Raw genomic sequence first — 26081 nt, 5'->3', positions numbered from 1 at the left:
TCCTTGCTCCCGAATGAAACCATGGATAGTCATCTTCCCTCACATTCAAGAAATAAAGAGTCCTCCAGTTACTTAAGGAAACAAAATGTCTTGTCCTCAGGAGCTAGCTTGAAGGAGCTTCCACTGGCCAAATCAGGAACAATTTGAGCGCCAAAATAAATAATGGTAGTAAATGATTATAACCCATTAAGCGAAAAAGAAAACCGTGAGTCCATACTGATTACATAACCAATACACAAATTAATGGTGAAGAAGAGAAAGCTCTGACCAACAATACAAAACCAACTAAGAAATGTAGAAAGAATGATGAGATTAGAAGATAATTTTATGGCAACCATCACTGTAATAATTTTTTCAGGCAAAAGTCATCCATGACTGTTAAAATTAGAAGGTGAAAGTCATGGGAGTAACAGGAAATTTACGTAGTTTCAAAGGATGTATCCATGAGATTTTTATTAAGTACAAAAGGAAAAAGAGTAACTTTACAGAGGAGAAACCAAGTACATACCACTTTTAATCAAGGGATGAAAGTTGACAAAGTTTACATCCCATAGCAACATCATGTACCTCCTGATATGAGGTACTGAGAAGGGCACACTATCATGTCAGTGGTCTTCCTGCCTAAGATGCATCACCTGAATCTATTCTTGAGGAAATGTAAGACAAATCAGGCCCAATTAACAACCATTTTGCAAAATAACTAGCCTGTCTTCTAATATACCAATGCCATAAAAAAACAAAATCTAATCCATATCACTTATGATGTGTGAGAACAAAACTGCTTTCTTAATGGATTAAAAACGACTTCTCTTCCCTAATATCAAATTGTTTTCATCCATTTCCACTAAAATGATATCTTTAACAAACATAATGGTGTAAATCTTGTAAATTCTTTGACAATGACACTATGCTTATAACAAAAAATTCCATTTATTCTACTACGTTCTTGAGGAAAATTGGGAGGTGTATGCAGAATAACATGCAATTCATTGCAAAATAAAACACACCTTCTCTAGACAGCTCAGAATATTTATAGCTGTTAAAGCAAAAACAAATATTTGGTTACTTGTGGATTGTTTTGGCTTTAATGGAAGTATCTACTTTCTCCAACGTTTGGTCCCTGGACCTCAAAATGTTTATCCCAAGAAGCAACTGCTGTGATTTAGGTCTTGAAGGCAGCTTTCAATGCTTGCGCTTTCTCTGTGATGTGTTTCTGAAAGGGCATCATGAAGTCATCAAAATCTACCTCGTACGAGAACCGCTCCCGGCGCAGTTCCCTCTTCCTGATCAGCTCTGCTGTTGTGGCTTTGGGACTCCAGATCTTAAATAAACAACCACATCCAGAGCAGGTATGAATATGATGGCCAAGAAACATGCCAATATCCAGACAATCTTCAAAATGGTTAATTTAAAACTATCAAATTTATTTCTAAATCTCTTTTATCTCTTACACAACATTTTTGGTTATGTGGGCATCGCTGTTTCTGATGGTGACTATTTGGACAACTGAAATGCTCTTCAGTTACCTCTCTGATGACCCTTAGGCCAGCTGCTGATCATTTTTAGGATGTCAAAACCAGGAAGCAATGGAGTTAATAAATAGTTTGGGTTTACTGCCTTTATGTCTTATGGGGAAGTCAAAATTATTTTCACAGTAGAGGGCAGAAGGAGCTGGTGGTCTCTTAGTCAGCATGGCTTGATGCACATTGTCAAGACCACTCTTATTCTCCAAAGACATCTTCACCTTTTTAATTGTAGATGTTTAAGGAAGCCACTGAATAAATCCAGTCTTGATTAGTATGAAACTCCCAAGTGAGATGGTGATAGTGTGTAAAAAGAGGAAGGGTTGGGCTCTAAGGTGTACCCCAGAGAAAGTATCTATAGAACTCGGTGACTACATGGCTATAAGGAATGGCACTAACTGAAGAAGATTTCAATTGTTCAGGGAAAATTAAAATGTTAATACAGAAAAGGGTAATACCAGATATTGGAAGCTATACAAGTTGGACTTACTTAGTCAGAAGTAGTAGGACCTAGAAAAAGGACACCTCCAAATAATAACTATAAAAGATAAGGACATTGTTTGGGTGCTCTGCATAAAAAGTATTTGAAAAATGACATCATGAGTTTATACCATGTTATGATCTTTCTAAAGTACTTACCCTCTGTGGAATAAATGTGATATCCACTTTCTTGGTATAACCACTGGTAATCAATGAATTGAGGTAAGCCACATTATCCTTATGCACCTTCTTTTTCTCCGCTATGGTTGGTACAGTATACATTGATGAAAGTGCCTCCTGGAAACAAGACCAAAAAACACCTGTCAATTGCAAAAAACTATATATACTTCCTAACATTATTTGCTGTTCTGCATCTTACTCTGAAGTCAGAAAAAACTAAAAATGCTACTATACAAATTATAATTTGAAATGAAATAGAATATTATTATAATTTTGAGCGAGGAGAGATCATTCGTTTGCCTTGTTTGACTTTATTTAATTAGTATTAGTGACAGATCACAAAAGTCTTTCAGATATCCATCCTTGACCTGTGGCCATTATTAATCAAAAGGGTGTATTCCTACCAAAATGATAATGGTGCATGTATCAGGAGCTTTAGCTGATCAACCCTCCTTCACCTCTGGCCATCCTTACTCTCTTCCTCCATGCTTACTACTCTCTACTGTCTGCCTATCATCCCTTCAACTCTATCTACTTCCTACCACCTACATTTCTCTAACCCTTTCTAATTTGATAGCATTAAAGCTTTTCCTTCCTGAATTTCACCCCCTATCCTATGTCAGCCAAGGATCTCTAGGGATCCATCTGCTTCCCTAAAAGAAGCTTCCAGTCTAGAAATGTACTTAAAGCTTCCTGCTAATGAATGACAAATTCTTGGTGTCTCAGAAATCCTCATAAACAACAACCTCAATCTCCTGCTGATAATTTAGAGGCACCCAAACCATTCCAGGTTACCAGGGACAATTTGACACCTTTAAAACCTTCTAGAGTTGTTTTGCAGGATATCCAAATTACATATCCCTGGGTTCATAGTAATCATTAAAATTCTTTGGGAGTGGGGTGGTAAGGTGGGTAGTGAAAGATTATGAAACCAAAATGAAGGAAAATCATGCTTTACTTCATTTCTCATAAGGGTTACTCTTCTTCCCTTTTGGGGCCATCCCATCAAATCTGTATAATTCAGGTCTGAGTGTATACATATCCAATACCAGTTACTTTTCCAACATTCTAATGGTATTTAGTTGAACCAACTGGTTTTTGTGTGGGTTCTGTTTGCAGTGAGTACTTTTTAGGCTTTTCAGGAACAGGAACTTTCTTGCTAGATATTTCTTTAAAACTATTGCATAATGGTGCCGAAAACATGGACTGCATATTATTTGCCCATGTCCTGTAACAACATGTAAATGGTGCCGCAGCCCCACCAGTTACTAATGGGAGGTCAACTGCTTTTCATACCTCTTCTTTCTTAATCTCAGGGCCTTCAGTCTTCACTTTAAGCAGTGGCTTGCCTTTTGTTGTTTGATTTTCTGCTGGTTTTGGCAAGTTATCCAGCTTTTCCTTAATCAAACCAATTATTCTATAGTCAGCATAAGCCTTTGCAACATCCATGGCACTATGCCCTGTTTAAAACATAAATTCAGAGTTTCATTAAACAGATTAATAATAAACCATGTAGCAAAATCTCAGCACATCAGCTCTAAGCATGCAGTACCAAGGGTGATTACTGAAGTGAATGGTATGTATAAAGTCACAGAGCTGGATCAGATACTCTCTAAGGTGGCCCCAGCTCTAAAATCTCATCATTTAGAGTGCCATTTACCAGCAAAACATTTCTTGTTAATTATTTTGAGCATGTTTCTTAAAAAGTTGATAGGAAATAGTGGTAGATTACATTTTGAATATCTGAGGGCTGGTTCTCTCCCCACAGTGCACACATTCCTTTGTGTGTGACAATTTTACATTGTCCTCCCCTTCCCATGATGGAAGGAGGTGTATTCAAAAAGGCCTGGGAAACTGGAGGTCTCAAGTACTCTATGCAGATTGCTGGGTATTATGACACCTGTAACGTCCTCAGGCAGGCCTAACAATATTACCTGTGACTCAGAGGCAGCCTGAAGCAGCCAGAGACACTAAAGTTCCTTCAGATCCAAAAGAAGCAATGGGTTCCACTCTAAGAAAATAACACCTCCACGTATTTACACGGGATATCTATGACATAAGGTAGGCTTCCCTTTTACTTCCTAGAAAGAGCCTCAATTCAGGAATGATTTGTCCAACTTTAGAAGGAATCCAAAATCTACAGAGGCTTCAAACTATGCCGATTATTAGGAATTGACTGTTAAGACAAAGTGATGACTCATGATGTGATCTGCAGACTGGTGTCAGTCTACAAACTAATGGTTACGCAGCCACAGTGAAATAAATACAGGGATTAAGAGTAAATGTTTAGAAATTTTTATAGCAATTTTATGTCATTTGAATCGAATGATAAAAAAAAGTTTGGACTTGTATTTTATGGGCTTTTTCCTCTTCATTTTTCTAGTAAATCATTTTCATTGTATTTTGCAAAAGTCTCCATCCACAATGGATCACCAACATAAAGAACTGGTTCTTTTACACCAATGATTTGAGAAGCACTGTGTATACGATAAAGTTCCATAACATTTACTCAGGTTTGTTTTTGCAGCAGTGACTCAAGGGAAAATGTGGTCCTACAAGAATAGATTTAAACGGGTTTGGAATCTAACATAAATCCTCCTTTTCTAACCCTAATCACCCATAATGAGAACACATGCCTTTTCTATTCTCCAGCTGGAATTTAGCACCAATATCAAGTAGGTATTTTACAGTATCCAGTCTACAGCTCTCAATGGCTCTACTTAAGGGAGTTGAGTTGTTGATTGAAAGGGCATCTACCACGGCTCCAGATTTAACAAGAAGCTCAACAATATCCTGTTGGCCGGCATGGCATGCAAAATGAAGCGGAGTCCACAGAAAATTATCTGTTGCATTGACGTTAGCCCTGTAAAATGAGGTAGATGCATGAGCTAAAAATATGGGTTATTCCAAGCACTAGAGGATAAAAATGGTAAGGAAGATATCATAGTTTTATCAGGTTTTTCAACTGAAAACCAAGGAAGGTTTGGGTCAAGTTAAATTCTGTGCCATAATTTTTCTTGACCTGTGTCCTTCATTTTATAACAGTCTTAACTTTGTGTATATATACATTTTGTTTAGTTTAAAAGGTGCTTAGACCCTAAGGGTTACAATTTTAACCCTTAGATCCTTAGGTTACAATTGTAACCTAAGGGCTACAATTTTGCATCATTAAAATCAGGGAAAAACTGGATCCGATGAAAGATCAAAGCTAACAGGAAACAGAAAAGTTATATTATTTCATTTTGTATCTACTTTCTCTGTATGTTATGAATTTTTAAATGCACCTTCATTATTAAAATTTTAAGCATTATAATGTATCAAAATTTTGTATCAAAACATGATACAACTGAACTTATTTACAAAACAGAAACAGACTCATAGACTTCCAAAACAAACTTGTGGTTGCCAAAGGGGAAAGGTGAGGGGGTGGGATAAATTGGGAGTTTGTGATTAACACATACACACTACTATATTTAAAAGAAATAATGAACAAGAACCTACTGTATAGCACAGGGAACTCTACTCAATATTCTGTAATAATCTATACATGAAAAGAATCTGAAAAAGAATGGATATGTATACGTATAGCTGAATCACTTTGCTATACACCTGAAACTAGAACAACATTTTAAATCAACTATACTCCAATATTAAATGAAAAAAGAAAATTAATTCTTTTGATTTTATTGAAAGCAATATATCATCCAGAAACTATGAAAAGATAAAATAAAATTTTAGTCCTATTTAAAAATTCTCTGCCCAACACTTCACATTGTCATTAGTTGCTTTATACTCCCTCTCTATAATAAACACATTTAAATCCTTCTTTGAAGTTAAACATTATAGTAATAATAACAATAATACCTTTTATCAAGTCTGCAATTACTGGGCTACTAAGTGCTTCACATATTTTAACTCATTTAATCTTCAACAAATCCTGTGAGCTGAGTTCCATTAGAACCCCATTATAAAAATGAGAAAACTGAGGCACAAAAAGGTTAAGAAAGTTACCCCAGGTTATTCAGCAATGGTAAAAAGAAGGACTTAAGCCTGAGAAATTGCTTTAGATTTAAAAGTTAAACTAAATGTCATGCTTTGTTATTTTAAAGATAATTTACAAATGAACCAAGGAAAAGGGAATGAAATGGTGCTTAGTCATTATGGCTACCATCAAATTGCTTGAATTTGTTGGGATCCCCTCCAAAAAAAAAAAGAAAGAAAGAAAGAAAAAAGAGACAGATTTAAAAATGACTCCATGTAAAGTGAGTACGTTCTAGAGATCTGCTCTACAATATTATAATCACTATAGTGATTAGAGTTAGCAATATTGTACCCTACACTTAAAATTTAAGAGGGTAGATCTCATGCTGTCTGTTCTTACCACAATAAACAAAGATTCTGTTTTTAATTTAAAATAAAATAAAAAGCAACTCCACATCATCTAGGTAAAGCTCTGAGACCAAATTAAATTGTCTTGGGAGGCCAGGGATACCTAATCAGAAGGCTTTGTTTACCCTCAGAGAGAAAACTTCTTGGCCTTCACTTTGTGCATAGTTGTTATTGGCAAACGGTCTTTGTGTACACACACTCCTATGTTCCATTAGCCTGGTTCCCAGTATAAGATCTATTTGTGATCTGGACTTCAGGAATGAAGCCCTTTCTTGCACTACTTAAATTCTGGAGCTGAATGTGTCTTAGCCTTCCTTGAAATGTGAAGGCTCCCAAAAATCTAAATTTCACTCAACCAAAAGGCATACCCTTTTTCAAGAAGAAACTTGACCGCATCTATGTTTCCACTGGCACATGCAGTCATTAGGGGTGTCTTGTAATAATTATCCTTCATATCCACAGGTATTCCTGATTCAAACGCCTTTTTCAGAGATGCCAGGTCTCCCGCCTTGGTGATAAAATTAATGTTTGAAAAGACCTTCCCTGGATCATCAATGTACCAAGCCGAGTCATCCTGAATGGGATGTTCGGGTGGATGATCTCGGTTAAAGCGATTGCAATCAGTTACATGCTTGTAGGTTTCAATCATATAACAAGGAGGCCCACCTTCGCTTTGGCGTGGAAACACGTGGTCAGGGATGATGCAGATTGGGAGGGGTAAAACAAACTTGCCTTTTTTGGCTTTTTTGGCCATCCCTTTTTTATTTTTCTTAGGCCCATAGGATCCCAGGACATAAGACTTGCTTAAGTATTTGGTTCCTTTAAAGAAATCGTTAATGTTGACCCCTCCGCCCCGGACATTTTCGTGAAGTTGAGCTATGGTAGCTATCTGTTCTGAGCTCATAAAATCTTGCCTCTCCTCCAGCGCCAGCACAAAGTCTTCCTTGGTGACTGTCCCATCGCCCCTGTCCACAAACGAAAGGGCTTCCCGAAGGAAAGTCTCATGTTCTATGGACCAATCGTGAAGTTTCAGGTACAATTGTGGATTCGGATTTTTGGCTCCTGGCCGGGCCAGTTTATTAGCGATTTGCTCCGCCCGCCGTATTTCTTTGATGGCTGCTTTAAAGCCGCCTTCCTTAGCCAAGGCCCTGGGCGTTTTATGCTCCAAATTCTTCCATTTCAGATCACATCCTAAAACAGGAAGCATCATGATTATGAATGGTGCCAAGGCATCTGTATGACTCCACAATGACATGCATCCGACGGTTTTTAAAATTTCTAGTGATTAATCAAAAGTTGCTCCCCAAATTACTTGTATATAGAGGTAAGCACATTTCGCTCTTATAACTACAAAATTAAGCTATGATTTTTTTTTTTTTTCCGTGAGCTTTACTTTGGTGAATTCTGAGGGAGATATGTTTCCAATTGATAGTATCTTTTCCCAAAGGATTAGGACATTAATCCCTATAGATATTTGAAACAAATATCATATTGGGATACTTGCTAAGGAGGCTTCCTGACTAGCGGGAAAGAGTAAGGGTGACGTTTGAATTTGGAAGGAAGCTGGATTCAAACAGCTTAAATAGGACCTTAGGAACTCAGGATGCTAACTGACACCTGCTTCTTTTGAACGATTATGACTAAATCTGTGTAAAATCTTAAACTATGCTTTAACTGTATTCTACATGAAGTTAGTGTAATTTATATTGACCTGCTGTTTTGAAGTCAGGTCATGTGAACAGCCTAACAGAAGAAAAAGTAATTTGTTCATCAAACCTGAAAGAATAAGAACTGTGCAATTAGGCATTAAAATCCGTTTTCGTTTTTGGGCCCTTACTTAAAATGATGGGACCAACATTATATGTAAGCATTCTCCAAAGAAATAAACTTTTCTGAATGCATCAAGGAGTCTACTTAATGCTATCAAGAAGGCTGCGTTGTCTGTAATAAATGTCTGGAGACACTAAAAACCCATTATAAGTCAGACTATGAAGATTCTCTTTCTAGTGTTTTGAATCTAGAAGGCTCTTCTGTTGCTTTGCAAGCATCACATAATCAAAAAAGATTCTCTAACCTCAGTATCTCTAGCATCCAAAATGTAAACGTCGCCGAATGTAAAAATAAAACCCGTCCCTCCAACACTTTATAGTTTTATTCCTTATCAAAAAGAAAATTAATTACCAGTGTTTTTCAACATTAGCACTTCCTATGGCATTGTCAAAAATTAAAATTTTATATGAAGGCTGATAATTTTACTAGTGATAGAAAAACTCAAAAAGAGCATTGGAACAATAAAGATTCTAAAATTTTTATATTGGACAGTTTGAAGAATAGTGACTTATTGGGAAAGGGACCTGAGACTGGTCTCAACAGTATAATTCCACAGCATAATAATTCCATAGTATAATTCCATAGTCATCTTGAGTATGCTGTTTTTATTTAGCTTTTTTGCTTATTCAGGGTGTCTGGGGGTTTATCTACCATCTCCCAATCTGCTCCTATATTCAGCCCAGCACTAAGGATCAAAGGGTTTTAAAGCGGCTTTATCTTGCCTTTTTCTGCTCCCAGTTTCCTCCCTGTTAGAAATTTTGTGTGGATAAAAGACGCCACATCCCAGCTTAAAGATATGAAGGCACTTTCTTCTCTCTTTGATTTTGTCTCCTCTTTTATCATTAGTAAATAAAGATCCATTCATTCCCTTTGTGATTTATGTGCCTCTGTGGCTGAGATACTCAACTTTCAGCTGACTGCTGTCAAAAGGCCCAAGAGAAGGAGAACCCTGCACAGGGGCTTCAGGAAAACTATTCCAAACTCCCCTCCTCTCCCCTGGATCTGGCCTCACACTGCCTACAGGGAGTTGTAAATTACTCTAGGGACAAGATCAGGGACAAAAGAGGAGCATACTGAAGAAGGTAGTTTAATGTGGGAAAGGAATCCAGCCCTCACATTTAAGAATAAAAGAGGCTACCCTCAGGGAGTTTACTCAGAAATGAGCATTTCGTGACCAATGGTTTCTTGCTGCTCTGATTGCCTTAGATAAGCAATTGCCTGGTATGGAAATAGGTCACCCACATAGGATCTGGTGGTTGTACTTCCAAACATGCTACAGAACTCAGAACATTTTCAGACATTTATTTCAGAAACACAGCCTAGTCTTGTGAGCCAGCCAGGAGGATGAAACTTTTCTGCATCACCAGGCAAGGCCTTTGGCAGGCTCTGGCTCTTTACTTCTCAATTTGCTTTCTCTGACTTTATCCCAGGAGTACATAAATGGTAGAGTATATATTGGGTGATGTTTGTCCCAATAAGAAAGGAATCAGCATGTTAAAGTTGAAGAAGCTTGTCTCAATCTGGGCAGATCTTTAGTTTCTAGAAATATACAATGTTAAAAATGAAGTGTCAGAATAATCTGTTGATGGTAACAGCTTTGAAAATAAGACTGATGAGACAGTTGATGACAGCAAAAATTGCAGTTGATATATTTTCCTTTATCTGCTTTGTATTTTAGGGGAATGGGGAAAGAATGTGAGCTTTGTATAACGTGAAAAAAGTCAAAGTGGATCAGTTATTACACCATTAGTTATGCAGGCACGTTAGTCTTATTTATAATGTTAGTGGTTACAGTATAGGCTCTCTCAGGTCCCAGTGACTTCAAAATTTCTGTTCCTCTGTAGAAGACAGGAAAATAAAAGCACTTTCTCTGCTCTATTATAGAGTTGTTGAACTTTAAGTTTCTGCCCGTTTCTCATAAACTGGAAAAAAAAAACACACTACCATAACATTCAGCAGAATGCAGCTCCCTCTCTAACAAAGAGTTAATAACTTTGAATGTACATTTAATTAGCATGTAATTAACACCAAATAGATCCAAATCTTTAAACTTAATTGGCTAATATTACTATTTTAAAGAATACATTAAGCTATACATAACATGGTTTATATTCCTAAGTTAATAATTATTTGAAAGCTACAGAAAAATCTAAAATAATAAATATTACTTATATTCCAAATGTTCCATGAAATTTTTCATTTTATTTCATGTGTTTCTCCCCAAAATATTTCCCCTATAATTTAAAATTACCCAGAAATGTTATCTATGCACTTGACATGATAGTACATTTTTTAAAATAAAATAATTAAGAATGCAAACTAAAAGACATGGTGTCTAGTGTTTGTCTTTTTTTAGATTGATATTTACATTTTTTAAATAGGAATTTAATAACTATAAGCATCTTAATAATTGGTTGACTCATAAACAATTCTCTTTAGATTTTTAATAATAACCTAAAAATACTTGAGAAATGAATTTTTATCACCTTCAAGGCCAGCTTCATGATTTAACAGAAGGTAAATAAGAAAAAAAGTTTAATTTTCTTTCTACATATATGTGTGAGATAAGCAACTGACATTTGACAGGCTGAAATTCTCTGCTCATCTACAGTGAGGGAAGATTATAAATTCTTTAGGCAGGAAATTGGTAGACCATTTTACCTCGCTGAGATATATATTTACAGCAATCTGCAAAACCACCCATAGCAGCATAATGAAGTGGTGTGTTGCCATTCATTGCAATCAGCCCCATGTCTCCGTCGTAGGCAAAGAGAAGCTTCAATATCTGCAAAATAAATAGTGGATATTGTAGAGGAAAAGGAATGTACATTCACTGAATGAAAACTGGGACCTAGGCCTGTGCTATCCAGAGTGTCAATCTGAATTAAATTAAAATGAATTAAATAGAAAACAAATTTTAAAAATTCAGTTCCTTACTTCCACTAGCCACAGTTCAAGTACTCAAAAACCACATGTGTAGTGTATTGTACCACATTGTACAGCACAGATACAGAACAATTCCATCACTGCCAGAAGTTCTATCAAACAACATTGATCTAGAGTATAGAAAACTCTATACTCAGCTGGGGAACCACTGTTTTGAAGTAAATTTAGGCAATTTTAGAAAGCATCAGACTATGGCAAGCATCATCAGGGGAGCAAATTCTTTACCAAACAGATGTGACTTCTACTGTGATATATACTTTTATTGCAGGGAAGAGACCCTATGACAAAAGTAAAGATAATTATGTTAAAACTCAGAAAAACTCAGTAAAGAAATTTTAGATATAATTCAGAATTTAAAAAAATAGGATAGCAGTGATTTCTATTTTGTTTCTGCAATATCACTGTACCTATGAGATATCCTTTGCTGATATATCCAGATAATAAGAATACTTAGAGTTAAGAATTTAGATGAGTCATTAGATGCCTCAAACATCAGGGAGATGAGTATATTGGCATTGTTCTCCCCACTGTGAAAATTCTAATGTGTAATGGAGTCATAAAATGGAGTAATCCCAGTTGGCAAAACCTTTAAGCTGTCATAATTAAAAATATAGAAAAACATTATTAGCAATATTAAAAGAATAAGTTAGCAAGCAGATAAAACTGAGTAAAGAGCTAAAGTATATTTTGAAGGTTAATATTTGGTTTAAAATATAGTTTTAGAATTATTTCAGAAAATCAAGATGATAACTCAGAAAAAATTCTATCAGTGTAACCTACATGATATTTTAAGATGTTGAGAAAAAGAAGAGAATATTTTTAGCAACAAAATTTAAAGCAAAGAGTAGATTATTACATCAAAAAAGCCTCCTTTGGCAGCAAAGTGTGCGGCGTGATGTCTGTCATTGTCAAATGCATTCACGTCACCTCCTCTTTCCAATATCCCTCGAACTAGTTCTACCACTCCTTCTCTTGATGCTTCCATTAAAGCCGTGCGACCTGTGGACTGGACGTGAAACAGATCAGATGCTGTTTATCCCTGTCATACTAAATAACATATTCCGTATAAATATGGTCTAAATCCATTTGGCCTTAGAGTCACACTGACACGTTCAGTTCTGTACAGTTTTATTGGTTTCACGTAACAAATAGGAAAAATGAAGCCAGTAAAATGGGTCAGTGTCCGAAATGTAGAATTCTAAAATCAGAGTCAAGGTCACACCAAAAGTCCCTGTAAGATCATCATGCTGAAAAATGCAGTTTCTTGCAAAGAAAGTAGAGCAATAAGGGAGAAAAGAGGGTAAAACACATGCTAAAATTAAGCTATAGGTGTTTTCCAATGAGAAGAAAATCTATTTTTATTGTTGGGAAATGACAATTAAAAGATAAGAAAACTGAACAAAATTAGCCAAATGAGGAGAGGGAGCAAAATGATTAAGGGGAACAGCAGAACTACATATTTTCTTTTGAAGAAGATAAATTTTTATTAGGCATCAGTAATATATTTTCTATTTCCTGTAATGATCTTTTAACATTATACATAATAAATACCAATTTTCCAAACAAAATTAGGAAATAGATTGTAGAATCATGGCCATTATAAAGATGATGAAAGTATATCATCTTAAAGTATTTTGAACAGAAATGAACAGTCTAAACTAACAGGATAATTTTATCATATTCAAATGAAAAAAACACTAATAGAGATTATTAGTGTATTGAAATTTTTTTCTATAATTGAATAAAGGAATATTTATAATCACAGGAATAGTCATACTGAGTTGACAGCATTTGGATTGGCTCCTTTTTCCAAAAATGTCAGGCACACATCTTTAACATCATGTGCTTCTTCACAAGCTCTAAGGAATATTGGCTTTCCTTCATGGGTACAATTGTTGACATCTGCACCATGTTCCAAGGCAATCAGTGCACAGCGATGATGCCTCTTTGTAGGTAAAATGCAGTAAAACAAAATACCTGTAGAAAAATAGAATCCCCAAAGAATACTTAATTAGTAGTCTCTCTATATTTGGATCACATAGGAAGGAACAAACAATAATTTACAAATTCATAATTAGCTAGCTGAAGGTGATAGAGCAAAGATGTTTATGCCATGGTTTTCCCTCTGAAATCAACTGAAACACCAAGACAGAGATACCAGAAAAGAAACCCAACCTCTTATAAGAGCCAGAAAACAATCATAACCAAAATGTGATAAGACTTTGTTTGGGAAGAATTCGAGTGCTGAGATGTGAGCTCCGGTTGACCCTGGGTATTTGGCATACTGCAGTCTATACCCCAGTGTCCCTTCTTGGAATATACAGGGGTGTGTGTGCCAGAGGACTATTGGTGGATCCCTGGATCCCCTCTGAAACTGCAGAGTGGCAAAGGAGATGGTACATAATGATGAAATGTGCAGACCAGCCATGTTTATAGGAAGCAGGCTGTCTGTACAGTAGCAGTGAGAAGAAAAACTAGATGGCAAGGGGCTCTGACATTTTGGCAAATCATTTTGTTTACTGAAGAGAGAAAAATGCTAAATCCTTATACCCAGCACCTGTGACATACATACCCTCAACATAACCCATGTCAAAAATGTACTACAGACCTGGGGTATTGTTTATATTACCCTGGTAAGAAAGTCAGGTAAAGAGCAGTCAAACTCCAAACTGACTTTGTAATGACTTGACTCTAAAAAGAGGCTTCATTCAAAGAGGAACAATAATCAACAAGAAACCAGCATGTGACCTATGAAAAAATATACTGAAAGAAATGTAAGGAAAGAAACTTGATGACAAACACTAGGCAAAAATTATATACTCAAAAAACTATACGACATGAAAATTATTGACTGACCCATTTCCATGATAACAAAGAAATCAAATATATTTTTTTCTGAAACAAAAGTGCAAAGCTAGACTGATAATAATAATAAGTACTTCTAGGACAATAAAAGATAAGTAGAAGGAAAAGATGGATTTGAGCAAGCAGAGCTTAAAAAAAGAAATGGTAGAGAAAAGTATTGTAAAACCACTAAAGAAATGAAAGTGGTTCACATTGGAAGCAGGAAAAAGGAGAGCAGACATTGCCAAAACCATGGTCAGGGACATGGAAGAAAAACTTGAAAGAACTTGAAAGAAAAATGTAACTGAAATGATGCAAGAGTTTAAATGTTCTAGAGAGGCAAAGAATATTTAACATGTATGTAATTGGTATATAAAAATAAACGAACAAATGGAACAGAAAGAAATGGAGAGATATAATAGAAGAAAACTCTCTTGAAGGAAAAACCTAGATCTGACAGAGTATACTGAGTCTCAGGAAAAATTGATTAAGAACAATCCATAAGATGGTGCCTAGGTAAAGCTAGGTAAGAAAGTGTCCTGTGAGCATCCAGTTAAAAATTCAAGTCATTTCTAAAGAGAAAAAGTCAAACTGGCTGCAAGACTTTGGTACAGCAACATTCAGTGCTAGAAAATAACCGAAGGAGCTCTACAATGTCACTTGGAAAAGAAAACAGGGAATTTTTAATACTCAGTCAAGCTATTGTTCATATATAAAAGTGATGGACAATAAGTTTAAAGATGCAAGAAATCAAAAGATATAAGCCCAAAGGAGTGAGCTAAACTACTTGATGACAATAATGAGTCTAACAGGGGATCAACAGAGAATATGTGACTAAAAGACCCATGATAGATGCTGAATCCCTTCAACCATTGAACCAAAGTTCAATCACCTTAGGAATTCTAGATACAGAATATAATATTGTAATTCACAGTAATGTAGAAATAATAATGTAGTTTAACAAAACTTGGAGGGAAGAAGAGACAGTGTAAGCATTTGATTATCTTTTACTGCTGGAGTTTGAGATATTATTTAAAACAGACAAAGAGATAGATGTTTATTATTTAAAGGCATGAAAAGAATCACTGAAAGAACTAAAATGATTTTAATGTACTAAAATTAGGTACTGGAAGGGAGGTAAAGGAGGTGAGAGGAAGGGTTCTTGTACCAATCTCATCTTTCATAGAGAAATATTAATGAATACTGTTTAAAGTGCTAATTCAATAAACAGAGTTTTAAGTATATGTAATGCTGTCCAGTTAGCCATTAAAAGAACTAAAAACATACCATTAATTTTAGAAAATGTGAGAAGAAAAATATACACACACAGCAAAACAAAACACAGAACACATGGACCATAGAGGAAAATATTTTTATACATATTTGTGTATTTATATAAATTAAATATATTATGCTTTCATAATATAAAATAAGTGACAGTTCTGACGCCAAACCTATGGAGCATCTAGATAAATGTAAATTGGATAAACTCTACCATTAAAATAAAAATACAATATATGTGAAAATCGAAACCAAAATATATCTCATATAAACATGCATCTAAAATAGAGTTACTCAAACAGTTAAAAATAGAAAGATGGTCAAGGACATGGTTGAAAATATAAAATCAAAGACAGAGAAGTCATAGTAGGCAAGAGTGAACCAAAACAGCAATAAACAATAACAACAGCAAAATCTAGAAAATAGTGCCAGTTGAGGTTGAATTCATTACAAAGACCTTAAGGAACTTATGAAATGGCTACTTTATAATGATGGCATGTGCAACGCACAGTGAAAGTCTATCCATGCTGACTATTTAAGCCACAAAGGACACAAATCAACATTCCAAGATCGAAGCAAAAACAAAAGAGAAAAAAATGTATACACAATAGAACTAGCGTATTGAATTGAGGACTGGGGATGCATTCCTATAAATGGGAGAACAAATGGAATGGGTGTTACAAGGAACTATTCCAGCTTTACTCTTAAAGAAAATAATTCCAGACACTGTAACTAATTTCCTAAGACAACAAATAATTTTTTGGCTTAAAGTGTTACCTTCTTCATATTCTGCAAAATTGTTCAAAGAGAAAGTACAGGTTAGACCTAGAGTACATCCCTCATCCTTCTAAAGCTCCATTAAGTATTTTAACCATTTAAATGTTTGCTCATTCTTTTGAAACAATGTGCAGTGAGTCAAATGTCAATCACCAGAAAATAGGATGATAAGGGCAGAGAGACTACAGTGGAATAAACCAAGGAGTTTGGCCAGTGGCAACCCTTGAGCTGAGGGATGTTCAAGGTAAGCTAGGTTCACTGATGGGAAGACAAGGCCCTCTGTGCAGTAGGCATACCATGAATCACAGTCAAGGCTGGAGGGAGCAGTACTAACAAGGTCACGTGTGAAACAAGATTTTGTATTTATTTCAAGTTTCATTTTATATTTTTAATTCTTTCTATTTGATTTGTCAGGTTGTGTTTTTATCATACATTGGTCTTCCAGAACCTTGGTAGGTTTAATATTAATTTGAATGAGTATAGATAACCTCATGGCTGTTGCATTTGCTACAGATACTCATTTGACCTCGTTTCCAATTTTACCTTGATTGTTTACATTTTATAATTTTAGTTTTTTATGCTATAAAATGTCTCAGACTGCTTTCTTTGTGATTTGTATCTCTGTTTCAAACTCAAGAAGGTAAACTTTTCTTTGTTACCGTTCTTCTGAATGTACTGAAGTTTCCATGAAACTCCAGGTATACAAGATGCCATTTAAAAAACTATCTCATGGTCAAATAAATATGGAAAATGGCACTGGTTTTGGTCGGTATGACAAATGTAAAATAAACATGTCTAAATTTGTTTTATCCAATGTTTCTCTAATAAATTTGGCAGCGGAATGAACCAATTTTGCATGTAGCACTTATCAATATCCCACTGATTCAGTGGCCCGTGACACACACTTTGGGAAATGATATTCTATAGAGCGTTGGTTTTTTTTTCAGAATAAAACATTTTAAAACACATTTGACTCCTGAGTGCATCTGAAGTGTATTTTGTTATGTGGTGCCATTAAGTAATTAAATAATTCTTCCTTTTCTTTGTCCTCTCCTCTTGTTATAAGCAAGTCACTTTTCAAATACCATGTCCGCAGAGAGTTAAAAAGCAGACTCTGCTCCTGTCAGAAAACATTAATTAACATTATAAAATGGGACTCATTTCTCTAATGTGGGACTGATGTTGATGGCTTTGTACTTGAAGCAACTCTTTGGAACAACTGATTAAATCTACCAATTTATATTAAGTTTGGAGGTAATTTTCTTAGTGATTTTCATGAGGCTGTGTCACCTCCTGTCAGAACCTTGAGTTATTTGGACAAGAAGCTCCCAGATCGTGGTCTTGAAATGGGATTGGGGGGGGGGCAGTGAGAAAGTGGGGCTATCTCACCTGAATAATCATGGAAATGCCATATCTCAAATTTTAAGTCATATTTTCAAATACATTTTTAAATGACACTAGAAAGCTGGAGTTTATGTCAGAATCCACCTTTGTCCCTCAAATTCCTAAATGCAACTACTTTCTACATTAGACTGCTCTTGAGAGCAAAACCTATATCTAGTATTACTCGAGGTTCTAAAATGTAAAAAAGAAGAGATGCTCTCCTTCATCTTTAGCTCTAAATGAGACTTTATATTTTACAATGGGTGATTGTGATTATGGAAATATCAACACGTGTCATGTTGAAAGTTCTCCACGTTAAAAAAAAAAAAACAGATTGACTAATTCTAATATTATTTTTCAATGAGAAAGTTCTCAGAACTGGCTTCCCTAAGAAATACCTGCATCATTTTCAAATCATGGGGAGATAGTGTCCTTTGGTATAAGAGTGAGAATCTAGACTTTCACTACCATGTACCATAAATAACTCACTTCTAAAGGTGGAAAGCAAAAAATGCATTTTATTGATTTCTGGCTACAAAGTGAATTGCTGGATAAAATGCTGGGAGTTCTTACCTTTTCCTTCATTATCGACAATAGTCATATCGGCCTTTGCCTTGGCTAATATTTCCATTGACAATTCGTGGCCCAGTTCTGCAGCCCTCATAGTCGGAGTACAGCCCATTTTATCTTGCACATCAGGGTGAGCACCGAGGCTCAGGAGAAAGCTGACCATATCGATGTCATTGGAAACTGAGGCTAAGTGCAGAGCACTGTTTCCATTGACGGGGTCTGTGAAATTGATGAGTTCAGGGTATCCGAGCCTAGTCAGCTTCTCTATCTGCTTCTTGTCTTTGTTCCGAACACACTGGAGAACTTTGTAGATCTGCAGGTTCTCAAGTCTTTTATCTGCTAAAGCCATATTTGACCAGCTTCTTGAAAATGCCTTTGTGGACCAAAACAAAAATTACAGCAACAAAAATCAAAGCAAAGCAAAAACATATAACTCAAAGTTAATTTTGTCTTTTTTACTTTGACTAAATAATAATAATTATATATATATATGTATTTTTTTTTTTTCGGTACGCGGTCCTCTCACTGTTGTGGCCTCTCCTGTTGCGGAGCACAGGCTCCGGACGCGCAGGCTCAGCGGCCATGGCTCACGGGCCTAGCTGCTCCATGGCATGTGGGATCTTCCCAGACCAGGGCATGAATCCGTGTCCCCTGCATTGGCAGGCAGACTCTCAACCACTGCACCACCAGGGAAGCCCAATAATAATATTTTAAGCCTTACCTAAGAAGAGATGCTGTTTCTTATGAAACGTTATTACCATAATTTATTGCAACTAATTCATGAAAGCAGAAATTACATATAAATACAAAAATATTCAGCTAGCATAACGTTAAAAAATTTCAAAACAAATCTTCCATCATAATTAACACTAGACTTGCTATGCAGTTTTCTTATTATTTCATTTAATCTTCCCTCCTTGACACAGCTTTACCATTTACCCATGAAGAAGGTGAAGCTAATTAAATTGCCAAGCTCCCCACTATAATGATCTGTACCAGCATGTTCCTCACGATGTAGAGACCACACAGATTTCAGTAGCTTAAAAATGTTATAAAGAATGTGTAGAATTTTGAGGTGCTTATAAACAGGAATCTATTGAGCCCTGGGAAATACCAAAGATGTGATGGATGATTCCTGTGCCATCTTAACGTGGGAACTATGTAGGTAAATGGTTCAGAGATAACTGTAAATTTTCATAAATAATCCCACTAAGTTGCAATGAGCATTCTAATATGTAATTTTATCTCATTGTTTATTCAGTTCAAAAAAACAATATTTTGAGTCAAGTAGTAGACCACGTTAGGTACCCCAGCTTGTGTTTCTTCACGTTTTCTGGGAACAGAACCTCATTAACATATTGGGAATCCATTCCAGAGAGTACAGAGGTGCTATCCTAGGCCAAATCATTGCCATTGCCTTGTAATTTGTCTCACTGCTTCCACAAAAACCCTCTACAGCCCATTCTCTATTCAGTCCCCAGGAAAATCTTTGTAAAATGTAGATTAGATAAAATCAGACCAGCTTCCACCCCCGACATTTTAGTATTACTATTTTTAAACATAAAGAAAGTTGAACACCCATATATCCCCACCACTGAGATTCTACCATTCATGCTTTTTTTTACCATTCATGCTTTATTTGCATTATCACACATCTATCCATCCCTCTATCTATCCATTAATCTATCTTATTTTTTGATCCATTTCAAAGTAAATTGCAGACATATTCCAGCATACATATCCTTAACTGTAGTTCAATATTTGTTTATAGTTCTTTTTCTCTTCTTGGTCTTCTGAACATATAATATAATGTACAAGAATTATGTGTACTATTTCTATATATAGCCATTGATAAATGCATACAACTTTGTAAACTAAACCCCTATCAAGATACAGAGCATTACCTTCACACCTGAAAGTTCTCTCCAAACTATCTTTTAAAAGTATTTCAGTAGCTTTCCATTGTAATCAGAAAAAATCCAAACCCCTTGGGGTGATCTCTTAAGGACACTTTCTCTGCCCCTCTGACCTCACTTCACTCCAGTCTGCCTCGATTTAGTGATCTCCAGCCACACACATTGGCCTTCTTTCTGGTTATGGTTCATTCCTGACTCTGGAACTTCTTGTTCCCTCTGCCTGGAGTGCTCTTTGCTCAGAATTTCTGTTGGTTGGCATTCTCGCAACTCAAATTGCAGCCACCATGTTACATCATCCCTTTGTTTTATTTTTTTCACGATGAAGTAAAACATTCTATATATAACATTTCTAGAAATCTGTAAATATAGATATATTCGATTTATGTATTGTGTGTCTCCCTCACTAGTATATGGTCTTCATGGAATAGAAGCTTTATATTTTAATTACTATTATCTCTCCATCACCCAGAACCTGACTTCTATGTGGCATTCAATAAATATTTGCTCAATAAATGATGACTGAAAGTTAAAAGATTGAGGAATGGAAGAAGTCAAAGAAAAGGCCTAAGTTTCTGTCTTGAGCAACCTGTGTCTGAGATGGTGAGCCCAGGATGGGGTCCAGATTGGTCAGGGAGTGAGCTAACTTTTGAGCATGCAGAGTTAGAATTCACAAGGCAATGGTGTACATTATTCAGGGAAAGATCTGAGCCTGGTGGGTGGGGAGTTATGAGGTTTTTGGCAGTTTCAGTAAGCCCCAGACTGGGTGAGGACTGTTAATTCTTTGTGCCTCCTCCTTTGCTGCAGAACATCAGCCATCACGTGTCTTGTGGCTTCAATGTTCTGTTTGCTGTAGCCCCTCTCTTCCCTTCTAATCTGTTTACAATGGGTGATGGACTGGGAACTGGATAAGGCAACTTGTTAGAACCATGTGTGTAAAATAGGCTCCCAGTAAGTCCTGAGCTGCCTCAGAACTTATCCAGTTGGCCTTTGCAGCTTGGCTTGGTGACATTCATTTTAGCTGGAGATTATGGTTTGTTGTATTATTATTAGCCTTATTCTGGTTAGATGCTGGGTTGTCTTACCGCATACATACATCATATACAGAATAGGATAAGATGCACCCCAAAAGCTTATTGCTTATACTGAGTTGATACAAACTCATTTGTGAGGACACACTTCCTAATCAGAGGCTTCAATGTTGTCTCTGAGAGCACCCACCCTTACAAAGAACCAGCAGCATATGGCATTGTCCCATTCAGCTACAAGGATGAATTCAGTAGCCCATAGGTCAGTTTTACAGCTTGTGTTCCTCTTGGCTAACACTTCGAGTTGCTGAGGAGAGAGCAAGGCCTACTGCAGTGTCCTTCACGACCAACTGCCAAGACTGACCCCGTTGGAGGAAATGACAGAAGTCCTGCCCTCCAGTCCTGGGTTCCTTGTAAACTGTACAGCCTCTCTGATCCTCAGGAGGGTCACCACATATACACACATCTCAGTATGCATGCGTAGCCCTGGGGCACCTTGGCATACCCCACGTAACCATCCATAAGCACAATCTCAAAAGATAGTGCAACAGAACAGGATTCCTTGAATTGAAGCTCATGTTTGGAGTCTGGATACTCTGAAATTATATGAAAATCTACAGGGTGTGTGTGTCCAGATGCATTTTTCCATTGTAGGGAGAGATCCATAGAGCTCATTAACTTTTCAAAGGAGCCTGTGAGGCAATGGTGGTTGGTCAGAAAGAGGAAAGGTACAGCGGAAAGAGTGCAGGATTGGAAGTGGGGAGATCTGTTGCCACCCATTGTTTTCCCTCCTCTGCATCATTATTCATACAAAGGAGTTAGATAAACCTGGACAGGTCATCTACCTAGTTCATGCCTCAGTCTCTTCATCTGTGAAATGGGGATAAGAAGAGTGCATCCTTCATGGGGCTGTGTGAAGCAGAAATGAGATCAGCTTTGTAAAGTATTTAGACAAGTCTCTCAACACAGGCTCACCATGAATAAATCAAACATCTATGGGTTTCAGCTCATCCATAAGCCAAGGTTTAGATGTCGGGGATTCTTTATTGTGCCGTTCAATTTTAAGGCTCAGAAAAATCGGGAAGGGAAGGTGGGTAAAATGTCACTTCAAGGGAAAGTCCAGGTCGCCGGGACCACGGTGCTGAGCTCACCTCTTAGTCGCCAGGACGATCAGAGCCGAGGACGTCCGGGCACAGACGCGCCTGAGGGGGCCGGTTCTGGTTCTCTGCCGCCTGGCGCGGGTCCCAGCCACGACTTCGGGCTCCCAGAGCCCGGCTTGGGAGCCCGGAAGTGAATGGTGTCCCCTTGGGCAGAGCAGGCGAGCAGGCGCGCGGGGCAGCAGGGAACGGGGTGTGTGTGTCCATGGGCCGCGTATCCGCGAGGGCGAGCGAGTGGCCAGGTGAGCGCAGGGGGCGGGGTGGGAGCCGGCGACACCCGCCGATTGTGAGTTTTGGCCACGCCAGCAAGGCCCCGCTGCCAGGACAACGGTCCAGGTGCTCAGCTGGTGGGGCGGGGCGAGGCCCGTCTCCGCCCACCGCCTGCCGCCCGCCGCCCCTCCCGCCAGGTGGCCTGGCCTCGGCCTGGTCGCCCGGCCCGGCTAGGATGCTGGAGGAGGGCTCAGCACTCCCAGAACGGATGGCAGGGGCGCTGCGCCCATTGCTGGGGTCTCCAGGAGTCCTCCCTTCCTTCATCCTCTTCTCCTACCTCCTGCCCTCATTCAAAAAATAACTTGATCAAAAAGGTAAAGCTCATATAGTGTTAATTAATTAAGTAAGCAGTAAGGTTAAATGAAAATACAATAAAATGCAAAGTAAATCTACTTGTCAGAGACAACTGCAGTAGATTCTTGTAAACTTTCTTTCTCATAGATCCCAGAAATTTTCTTTGCATACTCCAGGATGTATATATACTTAAAAAGATTTATACACAAATGGGACCAAATATATCATGGAGATAGCTTTATTTCAGGGCCTACAAAGATGCCCTAACATCCCTATCCCCAAACACATGCACACTTTTTTGGAGGCAAATTCTGAAAGCTTTTATCTGTTTATGTGAGTATAAAATATGTATGCTTTTAAAAACAATATGTAATAGCTTCTAATTAAAAGCAGTAGTCCCTTACCCCATCTGTCCTATATTTTACACTTCATTTAAAAATATGATTAAGGACTATTCCATGAACACAAAAGAGTAAATTATATAACACTTGGAAAGTATGAAGAAACAAAGCATACCATGGCTAAGGAAAAAGAAGTCTGCCTCTACAGCCTGGGTTTTCTTCCCTATACTGCATCTTTCCTTTCCTGGGCTCAGAGATAACCACTATTGTGAATTTTGTACTTATCATCCCCCTGACTTTTAAAAATGTGTTGCTTTATATGAAATCTTCCCCAAATAATATGTATTTAGTATTGCATGTTTTCAGAGTTTATAAAAATGGTATAGAACTGTGTGTTATTGTTTTGATGACTTTTTTTATTTCAACATCTTATTTTCAAAATGTGTATTTGTTGATATACTTAATTATAGCTCATTTATCTTAACAGCTGTAAACTATTCCATTGTACCACCATTCTATTTCCCTTTTAAATCAATTCTACTATTGATGGGCATTTAGGCTGTCTCCAATATTTGTTATTAAAAACTATGCTGTTTGGACTTCCTTGGTGGCACAGTGATTAAGAATCTGCCTGCCAAATGCAGGGCTCATGGATTCGATCCCTGGTCCAGGAAGATCCCACATGCCACAGAGCAAGTAAGCTCACGAGCCACAAGTACTGAAGCCCGTGCACTGAGGATCTGTGCTCCACAACAAGAGAAGCCACCGCAATGAGAAGTACACACACTGCTACGAAGAGTAGCCCCCACTTGCCGCAACAGGCAGCAACAAAGACCCAACACAGCCAAAAATAAATAAAATTAAAAAACAATGCTGTTATTATTTTTGTACCTGTCTTTAGATTCACAAGTTCAAGAGCTTCTCTAAGGTATAAACCTAGGAGTGAAATTTCTGGGTCATAGGTTATTTATGATGTCAGGGTAAAGTCAACTTGTTTTCCAAGTATGTATAGCAATTTAGACTCCCGTCAGCAGTATGTGTCTTAGCCAAAACTTGGTTTTGTCACACTTTAAAATTTTTGCCAATCTATTTCCTGATTTTATTCTGTATGCTCTGATTACTAATTGTTAGTCTAAAAGCTTGATTGCATGTAGGTAGTTGAATGTAACATTATCGGAAAGCTACACTCTTCACCCTCAAGTACTCACCACACAACTCAGATTATTTTAATAGATTCAGGGCAACACTTCTTGAACTACTGCTTTTCAGTGTAGGGAAAGCCTCACATTTGGGTTTAGCTTGTTGACCTAGTGGGGTTTGGCAAAGAAGAGGAAGTCACTCAGGTTACTTGGGTCTCAGTTTGTAAAACTAGAATAAAATAAACTACGCTTACAAGCTATAAAGGAACTAGGTGTAACAATGAATAATATTGGGAATTTCCTGGCAGTTCAGTAGTTAGGACTCTTTCACAGCCAAGGGCGCGGGTTCAATCCCTGGCCAGGGAACTAAGATCCCACAACCTGTGAGGCATGGCCAAACATTAAAAAAAAAAAAAAGAATGATCCCATCTTTGCTCTGGTGGACAAATGTGATTGATTCTTGGGGAATGCTTCTATAGATGAATAGTTCAAACACTGTATTAGAGGTCATCAATGGATTTTTACAGCGATAGTCTTCCTCATTCTGGAGACAAAGTTGATGTGATGGCAGCACTGTTTAACTCTGGAGAAGGTTCCTAAAGTTATTTGAGGATCTGGTAGATTTGGGAAGAAACACACCTAGAAGACCAAGGGAATAGATTGATTATGTATAAACTATGCTTGAATTTATCAGAACTATTGGTACAAATACTTTGAGTAGAAGTTGGTAAACATTTGTTAGTTGATTGAGACCTTGGAGATAGACAAAGCAGTCTGACTCACACTCCTAACATGTTTTAGGGAAAATTTTCCCCTGAAAGGGTAATGTCTGAGTTTCATAAAAATTCTCTTTGATTTTATGAGTAGGTAGCTGAAAAGTAGTTGGCAATAGAAAATCATGCGTGATTTTAACCTTTTTGTAGCATTGGGAGGCTAGTTACACTGAGCAACAACATAAATACCATCTTCCTCTAATGAGGGGACAGGCATAACAAGGGTAAAATTTTAGAAATCCCACAGATTAGTAAATAGACACAACCTTTCCCCTCTTTCACGAGAGGTCTTAAAAACAGAAAAGTTCTTAACTTGAACTTTATTTCTTGCCCTTAGCATTTGGCAGTAGAGTTGTCAGAACTTGGGCAACATAAAGAAAAAAATGGGAGGAAAGGGCGTTAATAGTCCTACTGCTTAAAATAAAGCTAATGGAGACACGACAGAAAAGTTTATAGAGTTTTTACTGTTGGGGAAGAAGAGATTTTCCTCCACCCTTCTGGGTTCTTCTGGTTGGCCTAAGAATTAAATTGACTGAGACTAATTATCAGGAGAAAATCAAACAAAATTTAATAACATGTATACAGGAGAGAGACCCAGGAGAACTTAATAACTTGTCAACAAGGCAGGAGCCCTCACCTTAAATGCCATCTTCAGCCGAAGACAAAAGAGGTGTTGGGGGTAGTGGCTTGGAACTTCACAGGGGAGGAAGGCAGTTCACATGGAGATGAAAAAGCAAATATTTGGTAAACAAATGTTTACCAAAACACTGGGCCATGCAAAGAGAGTGGACACATAGTGGACTCTGATCTCTAGGCCTTGTTGAGTTTCCCTCGCTACACCCAGCCCATATTCCCTGGTGATAGGCCTATTACAAGAACAGGCCCTTCATTGAAATTCTTCAGGTAGCAAAGCGGGAGGTCAAAAGAAAGATGTCCTGACTCTTTTGGGCCTTGATTGTTTTC

General features: G+C 37.3%; 1 protein-coding gene across 1 annotated transcript; it reads right to left on the bottom strand.

Moving 5' to 3' along the window:
* Window positions 1-335: 335 nt before the first annotated feature.
* On the bottom strand, window positions 336-22480 carry ANKEF1 (ankyrin repeat and EF-hand domain containing 1). Its single transcript, XM_029221401.1, has 10 exons — window positions 22296-22480; window positions 18207-18576; window positions 13126-13325; window positions 12205-12354; window positions 11064-11187; window positions 6941-7763; window positions 4820-5046; window positions 3480-3643; window positions 2163-2300; window positions 336-1321 (listed from the first exon to the last, which is right to left on the bottom strand). Exons 2-10 carry the CDS (start codon window positions 18550-18552, stop codon window positions 1163-1165), a joined length of 2331 nt encoding a protein of 776 aa, XP_029077234.1. The 5' UTR covers window positions 18553-18576; window positions 22296-22480; the 3' UTR covers window positions 336-1162.
* Window positions 22481-26081: the final 3601 nt, after the last annotated feature.

The sequence above is a fragment of the Monodon monoceros genome, unplaced genomic scaffold (genome assembly GCF_005190385.1).
Source record: "Monodon monoceros isolate NGI ecotype Baffin Bay Population unplaced genomic scaffold, NGI_Narwhal_1 Super_Scaffold_13, whole genome shotgun sequence".
In the NCBI taxonomy this organism is placed as follows: Eukaryota; Metazoa; Chordata; class Mammalia; order Artiodactyla; family Monodontidae; genus Monodon; species Monodon monoceros.
Note: the sequence above shows the minus strand (reverse complement) of the source record. Positions and strands in the feature narration are given on the sequence as shown.